Source organism: Pteropus vampyrus, unplaced genomic scaffold, assembly GCF_000151845.1.
Source record: "Pteropus vampyrus isolate Shadow unplaced genomic scaffold, Pvam_2.0 Scaffold15, whole genome shotgun sequence".
Taxonomy (NCBI): Eukaryota; Metazoa; Chordata; class Mammalia; order Chiroptera; family Pteropodidae; genus Pteropus; species Pteropus vampyrus.
Window position 1 is genome coordinate 4,544,348 of NW_011888796.1, and position 14,799 is coordinate 4,559,146.

The 14,799-nt window shown below is 36.1% G+C and overlaps 1 protein-coding gene across 1 annotated transcript in view; it reads right to left on the bottom strand.

The window, feature by feature from the left end:
* The window catches only part of SYNE2 (spectrin repeat containing nuclear envelope protein 2), a 293,506-nt gene that overhangs the window by 118,106 nt on the left and 160,601 nt on the right, over window positions 1–14,799 (bottom strand). The window contains exons 52-58 of the mRNA XM_011386203.2: window positions 13,419–13,637; window positions 8,942–9,207; window positions 7,598–7,766; window positions 5,010–5,165; window positions 2,549–2,689; window positions 1,011–1,193; window positions 168–305 (exon numbers count right to left, since the gene is read on the bottom strand). Coding sequence (XP_011384505.1) covers window positions 168–305; window positions 1,011–1,193; window positions 2,549–2,689; window positions 5,010–5,165; window positions 7,598–7,766; window positions 8,942–9,207; window positions 13,419–13,637 — 1,272 coding nt within the window. The remainder of the gene's footprint in view (window positions 1–167; window positions 306–1,010; window positions 1,194–2,548; window positions 2,690–5,009; window positions 5,166–7,597; window positions 7,767–8,941; window positions 9,208–13,418; window positions 13,638–14,799) is intronic.

Below are 14,799 nucleotides of genomic sequence, written 5' to 3' on the forward strand. Positions count from 1 at the left end.
CCCTGTCACTGTTCTAAATTTCCTTCTGCCATTCAGTATGGTTGGAGACAAAAGTGAATTTTCAGGTTAAAAGAGAGGGGTGGAGGAAGCACAATGGTGATTAGTAAAGTCACTGATCATTATATGTAGATTCTATGACACCCAAGAAACACTGAAAGAACACTTACCTGAAGGGTGCTAGCGTGGTGACTCAGTGTCTTCGAAGAGTCATGGTCAGCAGGATTAGCCAGCAAACGACTGGTATTTTCTATCCAAGCTTCAGTATTCTTCAACAGATCATGGTATTCCTCCATCTTGATTGTGGCCTGTGAAAGAGAGGCGGTACCAAACTCAGTCTGACCGATGCCTCTACTTGAGTTGTTGTTAGCCAGTGGTATATGAGGCCTAGCAGGGCTCTACTCTCCATGGCTGGAGCCACCCCCTCCAGTTTTGATCTTTCCAACTTTTAAGACCAATCCTGACCATGGCTGGAAAGGACTTAATGAAGTTCTACCCCAAAACTACGGGTCTCAGCAAAGGACGTGAGTTAGCCTTGCAACTAGTCTGGTTCCCATTTCACATTTCATTCTGAAAACTGGATTTGTATTTTGTCCTCCCGGACAGGGCTTTGTCCTACAATATCCCAGTTCCTCTGAGACTAGGATCCTACCTAATTTTTGTCAGATCCATGTACCACTCACCTACCATGACTCCGACTTAGAAAGAAAAAGAGAGGTGTCTCTTCTGAATGATATTCATTCTTATTGCTGGCCCCCTCCCTGGACTGCTGAGATCACTTGCTGGAAATGCCCTGTTGTGGTCTTTCTGCCAAAGGTCTTCTTCCTGAAGACTCTCCCGCCTGTGCCTGCAGTGACATCTGTCCCTTCGGTACCCACCTGAACCTATCGTGTGGCTCTAGTTTCAAGTCCTAAACTGGGAATTTGAGGGAAATTGGCTGTCTCTGAATATGTATTTTTGTTTTGTTTTAAACCCGTCTCAATACCACCACAGGCTATGTGTAGTTATCACACCTTATTTAGCTGTGAAGTTCTCGATTCTGCTCTCTGCGATACTTGTTGATACTGCTGGAAAGGAACCATCAAGTTATCCATCCATTCTTGAGCCTGTCCTGGATCCTGTTCGACAACGTCCTGAACTTCAGAATCCAGCTCATTTAGCTTAGAATGCCAGAAGTCTAGCTCATCCCACATTTTCTGGAGAAGGAAATCATAAGTCAATTTGAACGCAGATGCCATGGTTTATTGCATTAATTCCTAGTTTTCACATGGTATTTGTACTTGCAAAACAACATCGCAACAGTTATTCGCTTATGCCCAGCAACTACTGTGAAACTGAAAAACACTTTTTCTGAAGTCTCTTAACTCTAACCATATTCATTCATTTCATTACAAATTAGCTATAAAGGAACAGAAAGTCATGGACATTTCCAGAGATGAATGGCACCAAACAAGGTCATTGTAACCCTAATCTTTCAAGAGTGATGAGTTAACATTATGTTTAAAAGGGGCTCTGGTTAATACTTAAATCTATTTGGACTACTACATACACGTACTGAATCTAGAAGATATTAGTACCAATAGCTTTCGGCTCAAGAAACCAATATGTTGTCTGGGCAAAGAACATGTCAAAGGTAAAATATTTAATTCTTACTTAGTATTTGCTTAAGAACATAATTTCTAGAAATGGGAAAAGTGGACTGGCTAAATTACGTTCCTCTGCTTAATAAGAGTCCAAGATTTTATCCAATGGTAAACCATATTCTGACCTATTTTTAAAAGTCTCAATTCATATTAGAATATTTCCTTAAAACAGAGTAGAATAAGAATGCTTTCCATATGCAAGAGTTTACGTGGGAGTTAAGAGGTGGAATACTATGTTTATGTACAGTTTTACCTAAGACTTTATTTCCTATGACATTTCACAGGGAAATAAAATTAGAATTTCTATTTTCCCATATCACCTTCCAGACTAAAGAAAATCTGCTAATAGTATTCAAACCCTATTTTTTATTGTTATTGTACTTTTATTTGGCCACCAGAGTATTTTTTATTTTTCATTTACAGTTGATATATAATCCTATTGAAATATTTTTTAATCAAATAAGTTTCATAAATGTTCCATATTATATTCCCCAATATTATTTCACTTTAGAAAACCAAAGACTGAGAAATGCTCCAACACAGAAACATACTACCCTTTGTTTTTCACATTTATATTTATGCATTTATAATGTATATAGATTTTTTTCATTTATAATATTTTTACATCGGTCTTCCCGAGATAAGATCCTTCCTCTACTTGTGAAAAGGCTAGTTTACAATCATAAGCTGTCAGGGGTTTGGATCTATTCCCACGATGGAAAAACTGAGATTAATTCTTAAATGAAATCTTCACCAAGCCTCTGCAGGTGACACTCTCAGTAAGGGTGGCCCTGTGGGTTTGAGTTCGGATGTCTGCAGTTCAGATTAATACAAAGAGCACGTCCTGTGATGACTGACAAATGGGAATACCGAATGCTGAAGAAAGTTAAAGGAGAATGTTACTTTACCTTTTGAATTTCTTGAGCTTTCTCAATATTTTTGCTTTTCTGCTGCAACATCTTCTCAACATTATGAAGCCCATTGTTAATTTCATCTATTTTTCTAGCCATTGCATATGATGGTGAACTTTTCAAGACTTCATTGCTAATCTATTACAACAGGACAAAGACAATATTTAGTTCAGACAAGTTTTACGTGCTCTAGTCACAGGTCCAAATGATAAAAAAGGTAGTCACACTGTTACGTGCTTTAATTATAAAAAATCTTTTAAGGGTTCCAGGAAAAATTCCAAACCATGCTGGCTAACGCATTAATGAGAGGGTATATTAGCAACTCTAGGAAATGGCAGTTGTGCTAATGTGATCTTTTTTAAATACAATATTAAAAAAAAAAAAAAAACACAAAATTTTGTTGAATGTAATCCACGGTATGAACTACAGATATGTGCTGTCTTGGGAAAAACTGCTGAGTGGACTGCTTGAAACACACCCCAATGAAAGATATGAAAAAATTCCTGGGAGATAAATAATTTATTATATAGTCTCCCTACTTCATAAGAAAATACTCTCCACAGAATGGTTTTCAAAAAAACAAAACTTATTCTCAAGCCAACTTTTATAAAAATGTAATTCCCACTTTACTATTCATTTGAGTGGAATAATCTTCTAAAATTAGCTATTATTTGAGGATGCACAAAACTTAGTTTTCTCAGTGTGAATGTTTCTAGTGTATTTTTTCATAGCAATCAGAAATCTAGCTGCTGAATGGTGTAATTTTTTTATCTGAATGAAAATTTTAAAAAAGGTTATCTCAAGAAAATAACTTAGGCTAGGAAAGATAATAAATGCATGTTGAATGTGTCATTTTTCAAATACCTTATTAGTTTGTTTAGGCTATGCTGATAAGGTTTTCTTCAAGCAGCCACTAAATAATCAAATAATACTTTCTGCTTTTGTATAATCTTTTAACTCTTTTAAAACCACTATCATCTGTATAGCCATAGAGATTACAATGTTTCATTGCAGATAGTATACAGATAAAGAAAACTAAACACAGGCTAAATGACTTGCTTAAGATCTCATATCCTGTTAGTGGTCGAACTTGTCCTTAGAAGCCCCAAGTCACCAGACTCCAGAGTCCCAGGCTCTTTTCATGACATCGAGGGGCAGATAATTTTACAAAATGTTTTTATTTTACAGACCATACCATGGTCAAATTTTTAGAAAAAAAAATTTAATCCTATATCGGACTTTTTATTGCTATGTAACAAATTACTACAAAAAGAAGCTTTCTGCCATTTCGGGAGGTATTCTCCTGGCAGAAATGCCTATCATTTAAGAACGTTAGGAAAGATTGTGATTTAGGAAAAGTAAGGCAGCATCTGAATTATACAGAATGGTACTGTCTTGTGGCCTGAATCCTTTAGATACATCACACATTGAAAATCAGTTGCTGTTACAAATATATAAGTTACAGTTGAAATTTTCAATCTTAAATTTAAAAGACGAATCTTGATTACTAATTCACTTTGTCAGGTATTTTCACATGAAATATTCATGAGAACAAATTTAGTTTCTGTCAAAACATTTAATGTTCTCTTAAAATAAAATCAATAGAGTACATGATTCTTGAGAAAGTACCTCAAAACCGATTTTCTTGTATGTTAAATCAATGAGATTTCTTATAAAAATATATTAGGAGTTAACATGTTTTTTTACATGGGTTAGATTTTCTTAAGAAATCTGTCACAGAAGTTAACTAAATGTGAAATATATTTTTGTGTGTGTGCATTTAATATCTATTTTATGTACTAAGTATTATAAGTTTTAAAAGCAACACAAAAATCCTTCTGTGGATGCTGGACCAAGTAGAATTTTGTTCTGCTGGATCTGGGTTGCCTTTTTAAAATTCAATAAAATTGTCTTGCTAAACTCCTCGGTCTCTGGTACTATGAAACATTTCCACTGTTTCTTCTAACCTGGACTTCCAGGTATAAAGATTTGTCTATGTATAATTTGTAAGAATTGTGCTATGTCGCCATCATTAAAAAGACACTACGTGTTAAGCGGTATCCCTAGGGAGTTGTGAAATGTGTTTTCTTACTGCCCTTTGTTGCTACTTCAAAATGTTCACAGGAAATGTTTTAAAGCAAAGTATTATTCATGTCCGAAATTCTAAAGTGATTCTTCAGCTAAGAAAAAAAAAAACCCAAGATAATGTACAATTATTTTTAAATGCAAGAGAAGAAAAACTAAGCATCATGACAACTAAAAAGAAACAGATTACCTAATTCTGTTTTCTATGTGACTTGTTTAGAGCAATTTCATCTCAATATTCAATACACAAAATTAACAATTAACTAAACGCTATAAAAAACAATTATAGCTGGAATCAGGGCAAATGAAAATATGATATTTTCTTTTCATTCAACTTCATAAATAATAACACTAGTACAAACATTATTATTACCTTCTCATCTATGTCTTCTAAAGCTTTTCTGCATTCTTCCGCCTGGGATTCAATCTCTGCGGGAACTATGGTGTACATTTCAGAATACTTGATTCGGAGTTTTTCCATAATATTTTCAAAAGTTAGCTTCCCTTTCTTAAAAATGCTTTGAAGCTCCTAAAAACATCAAGAGAGTTTCAATACTCACAGGATGGGGAAAAAGTTTAACACTAAAAATGAAATCAAGCCTTCTAGCACATCCTTATGATTTAAATAAGCAAATTTTGCATGACAAAACCCCACTTTTGATACAAGCTGATTAAGCCTGAGAGATACTCAGCCTGGTCAGATGATGCTAATTTGTAAGAATTAAACTTGATATCTCTTCAGAGTGTCAAACCATTGTTCTTAAAAAGACATTACAACATCTCCTGCTTCTAAAGTACCTCTAAGGACTTAACTGTATCTCAGTTGCTGTCTTGATCTAAAAAGCTGCAAGTAGCAAAAAGTTTCAAAGAAGTTTTTGTTGTTGTTATTAACTTGTTGCTATTTCTGCTTCTTCCTACATTATCATCACAATAATTCAAGGCCACTAAAAGCCCTATGCTTGAAGCTGAAGTGTCTGCTTTCATGTAATTAGACAGCCCAGCAGAGTTCAACTTCTTTTTAAAAGGAGGGTTCCAGTTCCACGCAAAGAATGCGGGTTTCAGGAGATAAAAGAAACCTGAACAAACAGTCTATTGGTTGTGGCCTAGAAACCCAATCTGATCTACGTTCTCTTGCACTAATTATAAAGGAGAAACTCATTTGTTTGGGAAAGTTTCCCAAAGATCAAGTGGAAAAATACTTCTTGACTTTGCTGTGGCTTTTTGGGGTTTGCTTTGTTTTTACAGTAGCTGTTCAGTAGCATTATTTGTGTTAATGGATTGAGTCACCACACTGAAGAATGATTACAATTTTGAATGATTCCATGATGTGATACTGTTTTCCTTTTCTAAACCCTCATTAGAGAACAAATCTGGAGAGAAAGCTAAAGAACAATGACATTCAGATAAAACTGGGGTTTGAGGTACAGTGTCATCCTATTTTACCTAGACCTAATCTGGGAGTACAGGTTTTCATTCGGTGCTACAAAGATGGCTTCCGAAAGAAGACTGCTGTGAGAGAGAATAAGTTTCCTTTTTTAACAGTGATAACCAAAAACTCTAGTTAACAATGGCATGCGACTTTTGAATAAACTTCCCAATGTCAATGTGTCTGTTACTATTGGACTGAAATGAAAAGAGATCATTCTGGGGGGAGGGGGAGGAAGTTCCCAAGTGACACAGGGGCATGTGCATAATCTCTGTGATACTGTGATATTAATAATATATAGAGACATTTATAGATACAGATATTTGGTCTTCATCACTGGTTATTGGCACAGCTTTAAAACTCTTGGAATTTCCTGGATAGGGGTGAGAGGAGTATCTTTTGTTATTTATAACAACACTTTTTCAATCCTATCTGAGTTTATGTCAATGAGATGACTCTTGGGGGTGGGGTCCAAGATAGCTTCAGGATGGGGGCTGGTTACCAGAGGAACCAACCACTTGATTACAGTGGTGGAATTTTCCGCTCTACTTCCCAACCACTAGGAAGGGGAGATGGGCTGGAGGTTGAGTTAGTCACCAAAGGGCAATAATTTAGCCAATCATGTCTATATCGTGAACCTCCATAAAATCCCCGAAACAATGAGGTTTGGAGAGCTCTAGAGTGAGTGAACACATCAAGGTATAGAGGGTTGGCAAGGTACTAGGGGGAGGGCACGGAAGGTACCTTATACCTTACCCTATACGTCTCTTCCATTTGGCTCTTCCTGAGTTGTAACCTTTATAACGAATCAGTAATAATAAGTAAAGCTCTTTCCCAACTTCTGTGAGCCATTCTAGCAAATTATTGAACCTGGGGGGAGGGAGTTTGTGAGAACCCCTGATTTACAGCCTACCAGTCAGAAGTACCAGAAGCCTGGAACTGATCACTGGTGTCTGAGGTGGGGCAGTCTTGTGGGACTGAACCCTTAACCTGGGGCAGGGGTGGCGGGGAGGGGCGAGCAGGGAAGGGAGGTCGTCCTCCATGCTAACTCCTGGTGGTTAGTGTCAGAATTACATTGAATTTTAGGACATTCGGTTGGTGTCCGGAGGGTTGGAAATAGGTTGGTGTGGGGGAAAAAACAATAACACATGTATGATGTCACAAGTGTTGTACGTAAAAACAGTTCTACCTTGTCAGAAGTAAGATATTACATCCTACTGAAGTGAGTTATGTAACATGCTACTCTTCAGTGGTCTGTGGCCCTGGTTCAACAAACACACTTAACATGTGGTTGAAGAAGGGCTGCTTGGTCCAGACTGGCCTACTTTCCAACCTGGTCTCATCCCTGCTCTTTGCTCTCCACCCACACTGATCTTTCGTGGCTCTGCCCACACCATGCCATGGGGCCTTTGAGAGTGCTTTCCTCTCTCTTGGACCATTCCCTCCTCTCTAGACATTGAGCTACCTCTGTCCCAAGGACTCTGGATTCAAGACTGCCTGTATCGGCCACATTCACCACTTCATTTCTCACTTACCTCAAACTGTTCTGCCTTTTCTGGGTGGTCTTGTAATTGCATATTTTGGAAAGAAGCTGTGGTCTGTTGAAATAGATTCTTCAAAGTAATTATTTCTTTTGCGAAAGAATGTCTTTCTTGGATTTCATTCTGTATCAATTCCTTACTTTTTTGAGCTTTCTGGAAAAGACTAAAATATAGTATCAAAATAACATTGTTTTTCTATCCCGCTCTTTTGTGAAATAGTTTTATTTCAGCAAGTAACACAGTATCTGCATAGCTCACGAAAGATCTTTTTCTTGAGAAAAAAGTACTAGTTTCAATGATTTAAATATTGCATGTACAAACGTATATCGAATTCTATCATTCAATCAAAAACCTTTCCAAAACTTTCACCCCAAAATATCCTCTTTTCACACTTTACATAACATTTGCCAACTCCTCTTTTTCTTCATGAAATCCTTGCGTTCCACGGAACTGACTTAGAGATGTGCATGAAGACATGAGTGGGTCCTCAGGGATAGACAACTCACCAGCCTTTACATCCTAGCTGACCCCATTTACTGTGGATGTACCCACCATATTAATAGAGAAGTTTAAGGGGGTAAAATCTTTCCTGAGAGCTATTAGGTAAGTATCTTTAGCTGTAAATTACCGCCTTTAAATTATTGACCCAATGATTCTGCTTCTCAGCATCTTTCTCAATGAAGTAATCACAGATGCAGATAGAGATTTTGGCCTAAGAATATTCATTGTAGTGCTTTATAAGAGTAAAAAAAATTACATATAATTTAAAGGTTCTTTATTAGGAGCTAGTTCAATAAATTATGGCATATCCACATGGAGAAATATTACGCAGCTATGTTTTAAGGAGCATTTAATGGCAAAGGAAAATAAACATGATATGTTGATTTAAAAAATCAGAATACAAAACAGTATGTTTGTTTACTATGTTTACAATTTGTTTAAAAATATAAGCACAGTAAAAAAGGATGAGAAAAAAGTGACTGGCAGTGGTTGTTGCTGAGTGGCAAAATTAGAGATGGGTTTTATATTAATCTTTATAATTTTCTCCATTCTCTAAACGTCCTATAATAAATATGTATTGCTAAATTAGAAAAAAGCAAACAAAAAAAAAATGACGTGTATTCACCCTCAGTAATACAAAGATGAAGAACGTGAGCTTGTTTAAATGATCATTATTAATCTTTTCGATCCCTTTTATACCTCAGTGTTGACTCAACTCAATTCTGTCATATCATTTGTGATTATTCTATAATATTTTTATGATCTTGACATTCATTATTTTCTCAAGTTTAAACTTGAGTTGTCAAGCACGTTTTTTAAGTTTTTCATAAATCTTACTTATCACATCGTTCTCGCATAAATGTAATCTCTTGAAATGCAGGAACAGTTTCCACAGCCGTTGAGCTTTCGGGAGCATTCCGGATGCTTTTAATGCGCTGAAGAAGCAGGGTCAGTAACAGCTGCTGCTTCTCCACATTCTCTTCATATTGGCTTAAACAGTCTAGTAGCTCAGAGAGTTCCTCTGTGGTGGCTGCTTCTTTTGTTTTGGAAATTTCAGGGAGTTCTTCTTGAAGATTATCTAAAATAATTGCTTCTCGTTCAATCTAGTTCAACAAACAAAAACAAGAGAACGAAAATAAGTAAAATAGACTCTTTCCATTTCAGGAATGGAAAACATACCTTGGCAACCATAATGTTTGTATACTGGCTCTACAAAAAGCACCTGATGCCATATCCTACTTCAAAGTAATATATGTCTTTTTATAGCTGGACTATTATACCTCCATGATCAGAATCCCATAGTTCCCAGCTACTGATCATGTAGATGTGTGATTAAAATGAAGTACTGCTGTTATGAGCTAAAGGAAATGCTGTTGAATATTTTCATAAGTAATTTCTTTCTCTTTCAGATTTCAGTTGCATAAAGCAACTATTTCTCCTGAGATACCCATAAGGTAGTTAGAATGAGCTTCACCAAACTGCTTCTACTAAGTATTAGAGGTTAGAAAACTACTGGATAATTTTTCTATGTTTCTTTTCTTTCACATCCCCTTCCAATGAGCTCAAAAAAGTAAGTCCGGTATGTCCTCATTACCCTGACACCTACACCAATGGGAAAGCAGCCCAAATTACTGAACTAATCATGTACTTATTGACAGCTATGTGCAGAACCCAAAAATACATTACTTACTACATCAAATAATGGGAAAAAATTGGAGTTCTATCAGCCCTGAACTCAGAATGAAGACACAGAGAATGAGATCCCTCTTCTGTGTCTCCTCAAATTCTCTGGCCCTCGCCTCAGCTGCACAATCCATTTACCATGATCTGCTCTGGCACTGTTAACTCTGCTCCTCTATGTTCCAACCAAGTCAGGCATCTAGCAATCTTGACATTACAGAACATCACACTAGGCAACTATATTTATGATATCGTCTAACTGAAATGATGAATGAGAACCCGGATGACAGAGGGTAGGAAATGAAATAAAAAAAAAAAAATCTAGGAATTCCAAATTACGTTTCCAGGGGCCCAATGGTCTGGGGCATGCCAGAACCTCTATAAGGTAATGATCAAGTTGTTCAATCTTGTACCTCTACCGCTAAAATAAAGGCACAGAACTAGATGAGCCTATGGAATTTTGGAGGCAATCAGTATATGCTATACTTGGATATATTGCTCAGATCCATTTATCAGAACACTGTCAATGTTAAGGAGGGCCTGGACAAAAAGAGGCACATCAGCAGGGCTGGGCTGTGGTATAAGCTGCCCTGCCACTTAGGCTATATAATCCAGTTGAGTCCCAATCGCTAGAATACATGGGTGCAGCGGTAGACTAGCCCCTCTCCAAGAGACCCAGTTAAGAAATTTGTGCTTTCCATCCCTTCAAACCTAAATTCAGGTAGATCAGAAGTCCTGGCTCTCATGCAGGTAGCTATATTTCCACTAGGGATTGAGATAAGTGTTCCACTGGGTCATTTTGCAGTCCCCCTGCCAAAGAACCAACATGCAAAGAAAGGAACTGCTATACTGACAGAGGTAATTGTACATCTAGAGTTTCCAACATGCATCCAGGTTCAAAGAACTACGTGTATAATCTAGGACTTAATGGAACATCTCTTGGTGCTTCTGTGCCCAGCTATAACCATAAATGGGCAACTGCAGCAACCAGGATCCAATAGGAGTAAAGCAAATAAAGGCTCTGATCTTTCCCGTTTCAGCTCTCCTAGTCCCCCACTCCTGTTCCCTAAGATCACTTTCCAAAATAAACCACCTGCCTGCAAGTCCCTGTCTTAAGCTCTACTGTCTGCTGTGAGTTGGTAAGTGATTAAGGAGGGGAACACAAGAAGAATAATTTTTATTAGCACAATAATTTTACTCAAAAGCCAGGCAATTCTTCAACTTGTAAATGGATAAACAAACTGTTATATGTATGCTCAGTAAAATATTACCCAGGAATAAAAAGAAATGAACTACTGATTCAGGCAGCAACATGAATGAATCTCACGTGCATTATGCTTAGAGAAAGCGGCCAAACTCATAAGGCCACAAATTATCTGTGTCCATTTATGTGTCATTCTGGAAATAACAAACTAGATTAATGGTTGCCATGGGCTGGAGGCAGATTCTGTTTAAGAAAACAGAGGTAAGACTGGTGGGTGAAAGGGGGAATAAATAAAAATGTAAATTTATTTTTTAATTTGTAAATTTAAACAGAACATTTAAGTTTTCAAAAATCTACTTATGCGAAACCTTTATTCCATAATGATACTGCATTATTATACAATTATGGACATTTTATTTATTTATTTTTTTAAAAAAAATTTTTTAAAATTATTTCACTTATTTATTTATTTGTTTGTTTTTTAAACACCTATAGCACCTGGTATTCCTAGGTGGTCTCCATCCAAGTACTAACCAGGCCCGAGATCAGACGAGATCGGGCGCGTTCAGGGTGGCATGGCCGTAGACTAATTACAGACATATTAAAAACAGAAATTCATTTTGTATATATAAATTCACCAAACATGCTAACAGGATCTTGCATGTACAGGATCTTGCATGTACAGCTCTTTAGTGGATAGAATTTTTCTTGAATAGATAAAAGCTATTTTAAAATCTTACCTCAATTTGGTATGCACAAGTATCATTTACATTGATAGTTTAGTGGTAAACGCCAGAGTCTAAGTTTGAATTCTCTTGTACCATTCACGTGTGAACTGGGGCAAGTTACTCAATCTCACTGTCTCACTTTCCTCATCTATAAAATGAGGACTATGAAAATATCTACCTCATAGGATTATTGCAAAGATAAATGAAAATACATGTAAAGAGCTTAGAACTCTGTCTGACACATGCTCAATAAGCACCCACCAAATTTCAGTAGTTGTTATTGTTATTACATGAGAACATTTTATTTTCGTTCCTCCTTAAAAAACATTTTATTAGCAGATAATGTCAAATGTTTGTATGAATAATTAGAGTCCTAAATGAATGGGATCTGAATTAATAAAGCATAATTGCAAATGGGTATATAACAATAGAGAGACAATGTAATAAAATAAAAAGAACGAAAGCTTAGAATTAGTCTAGACCTGGGTTTGAATGAGAGCTGTCCCTCAAAAGTATCTACTAAATGTCCACTACGTGTAAGTACCTGGTTGGATTCTAAAGTAACAGCAGTGAGCAAAAGAGATATGGTCCCAACCTGCAGGAGTCTATAGCTCAATCACTAGCTGGAAGGTCTTGTACCAACTTAAATCTCTCAGTGCCTCAGCTTCCCCATTAATAAAATGGTAATAATTCCTGAAGGCAATACAAGGATTCAGTGGCATCTTGTGTGAACTGCCTTCTTTGTGCAGCACACAATCTACTGCAGGAACTCAATAAATGGTACCATTGTGGATGGGGAAGAACTGGAGGCTAACAGTCCTGCTGAAAGTGTATTTTACAACGTTTCTTAGAGTTTTAACATTCAAGAGACTATTTACTAATTAACCCTACCAGCACCACCAAAATGATATTCATTTTCAAGAACATCAAGTTTTAAGCACGAAAATGTGACAGTACTGAACATTTAAATCCCAAAGCATGAGCTCTACCTCTAATGAAGTATTGATTCATTATATTTCTCTCAAGTAAATTCAGCAGGAATTTGAGAAGAATAAAAGAGAAGAGTTTCACCTAATATTCTGATTTGTATTTCATTTTACCTGATCCTTTGGAAAGATTAAAGAATACCTCAATATAATTTTACACTGTTTTAAATTTTCTTTCTAAATATATGTGAACCATGGTTAAATTAACATGTGTGATGGATATATGCTATGTGATTAATTCTTTGAGACAGTTTTCACAAAGAACTTCAGACATATGTTTAGGTCCACGCTTAACAATTGTAGTTAATTTCTATAGCTAATAATTATAGTTAATTTCAAAGGAGTTGGAATTATGTTAGGAACATAACAAACTAATTCTAACCTTTAGTACCAGGCAGAGACAGTTATTTTTAAGAGCGCTTTACTTTATCTACACAATATAGATTTTAAAGCTTGAAAGACAAAGTAATCACTTATTTTTAAGAATTATCTGATACCAAAAATTCCACTATTATGAAAGAATTTGAATCATTTCTTGGAGATTATTTTACTAGGACCAGACCTCTATGAACATTTGCGTGTTACACATATGTGATGTAAACCAATGAGAGAGGTTGAGGCCTTGTTTTACATAAAAACAAAATGAAAAGTAATAAAACGACTTAAATGACATATGTTAGGAAAACTGTGAGGTGTGATGAAAATGAAGCACTTACTTCTTCACTGACAAATTTCCACTCCTGCTTCAGTTCTTCACACCACATCTTCCATTCTTTAGCAGCTTCCAGCAAACTCAGCCATTTTTCCCACAGAGCTGACACGGTTCTGAGCAAACATATGCCATTATTATCTGTGCACCTGGGTCTCAGATATCTGAGGGAGTGTCGTAGTTTCATTAATTCTTCGTTGGTTGATACAAGATTTGACACTAAGGCCTTAAAACAAAAGAAAGAAAGAAAAAAAGAAAGAAAAGGAACAGGAGGGCTATAATGTCTATTAATTTTTCTGAAAATTATAAACTATTTTAAATCTTGAACAATTAATGATTTTAAATCATCCACAAGTATTATATGATCCATTTTTTAGTCCTCTGGGAAGCCAATTTGAGACAGATAAGAATGATCTATGTATTATTGTATTGCACATAAATATAAAACTATGGGGACAAATAATAACCTATAAACCAATTTTTTCAAGTAAGAATGTATTTTCAAAGGTGAATATCCTAGAAATCAATTTTGTTAAGTCTCATATTTTCCTAGGTAGTTAATTTGCACAATACTTACTGAATCAACCACCAACATATTATTTAGGTTGTTTGTTTGGGGTGGATGTTAAGCACGGATGATTTAGAATGTTCTCTTCCAAATTCTAATAACATAGTACCATAGAATCGAACAGATAAAAATAAGCAAAAACTAAAATTTATTACTATTACTTGGTAATAGAGTATAAGAAGTAATCAGAATTTAACACTTATGATAGTTGCATTAAATTCTCTGTCATTTTAGTTGCATTAAACTCTCTGCCAGCAACATCCAACAAAATAATATGAAAGGTAAAGCTTTAGAAAGAGTGATCAATGGGACAGCTTGCGGCTGGGGAGACAACGGCCCTGTGAACTTGACTGACCAAATCTCTCAGAACCACTGCTTCACTTTTCCCCTTGGCTTTTGGTCTCAGCACTTTTCTTGAATGTACGATTCAGACTGAAGAGTTCTGTGGGCCATAACAGAGCACCGTTCGCTGCTGCCTCCACCTGTTTCCTGCCTTTTTTTTTTTTTTTTTTTTGCACACAATCTTACTGGAGATTTGCAAACACTTTTACCTTGCTCTGTTCCAAGCATTCTAAAGCTTCTTTGTAAGACACTGGCAATGGGGACATAGACATCCCGAGAACTGTTTCCATATGGATGAGGTCACTGCCAATTTTCTCTTTAATTTTTCCATAGCATTTGTAATTCTCGAGACACCTAGTGAATTAGAAAAAAAGTGATATTAAGTTTCATTTAGGGCATAAATTCTGAAATTCCCAGAATGAATTCTGAACACAATAGAAAACAGAATACAATTCTTTTTTGCTATTCAGTGTATTTC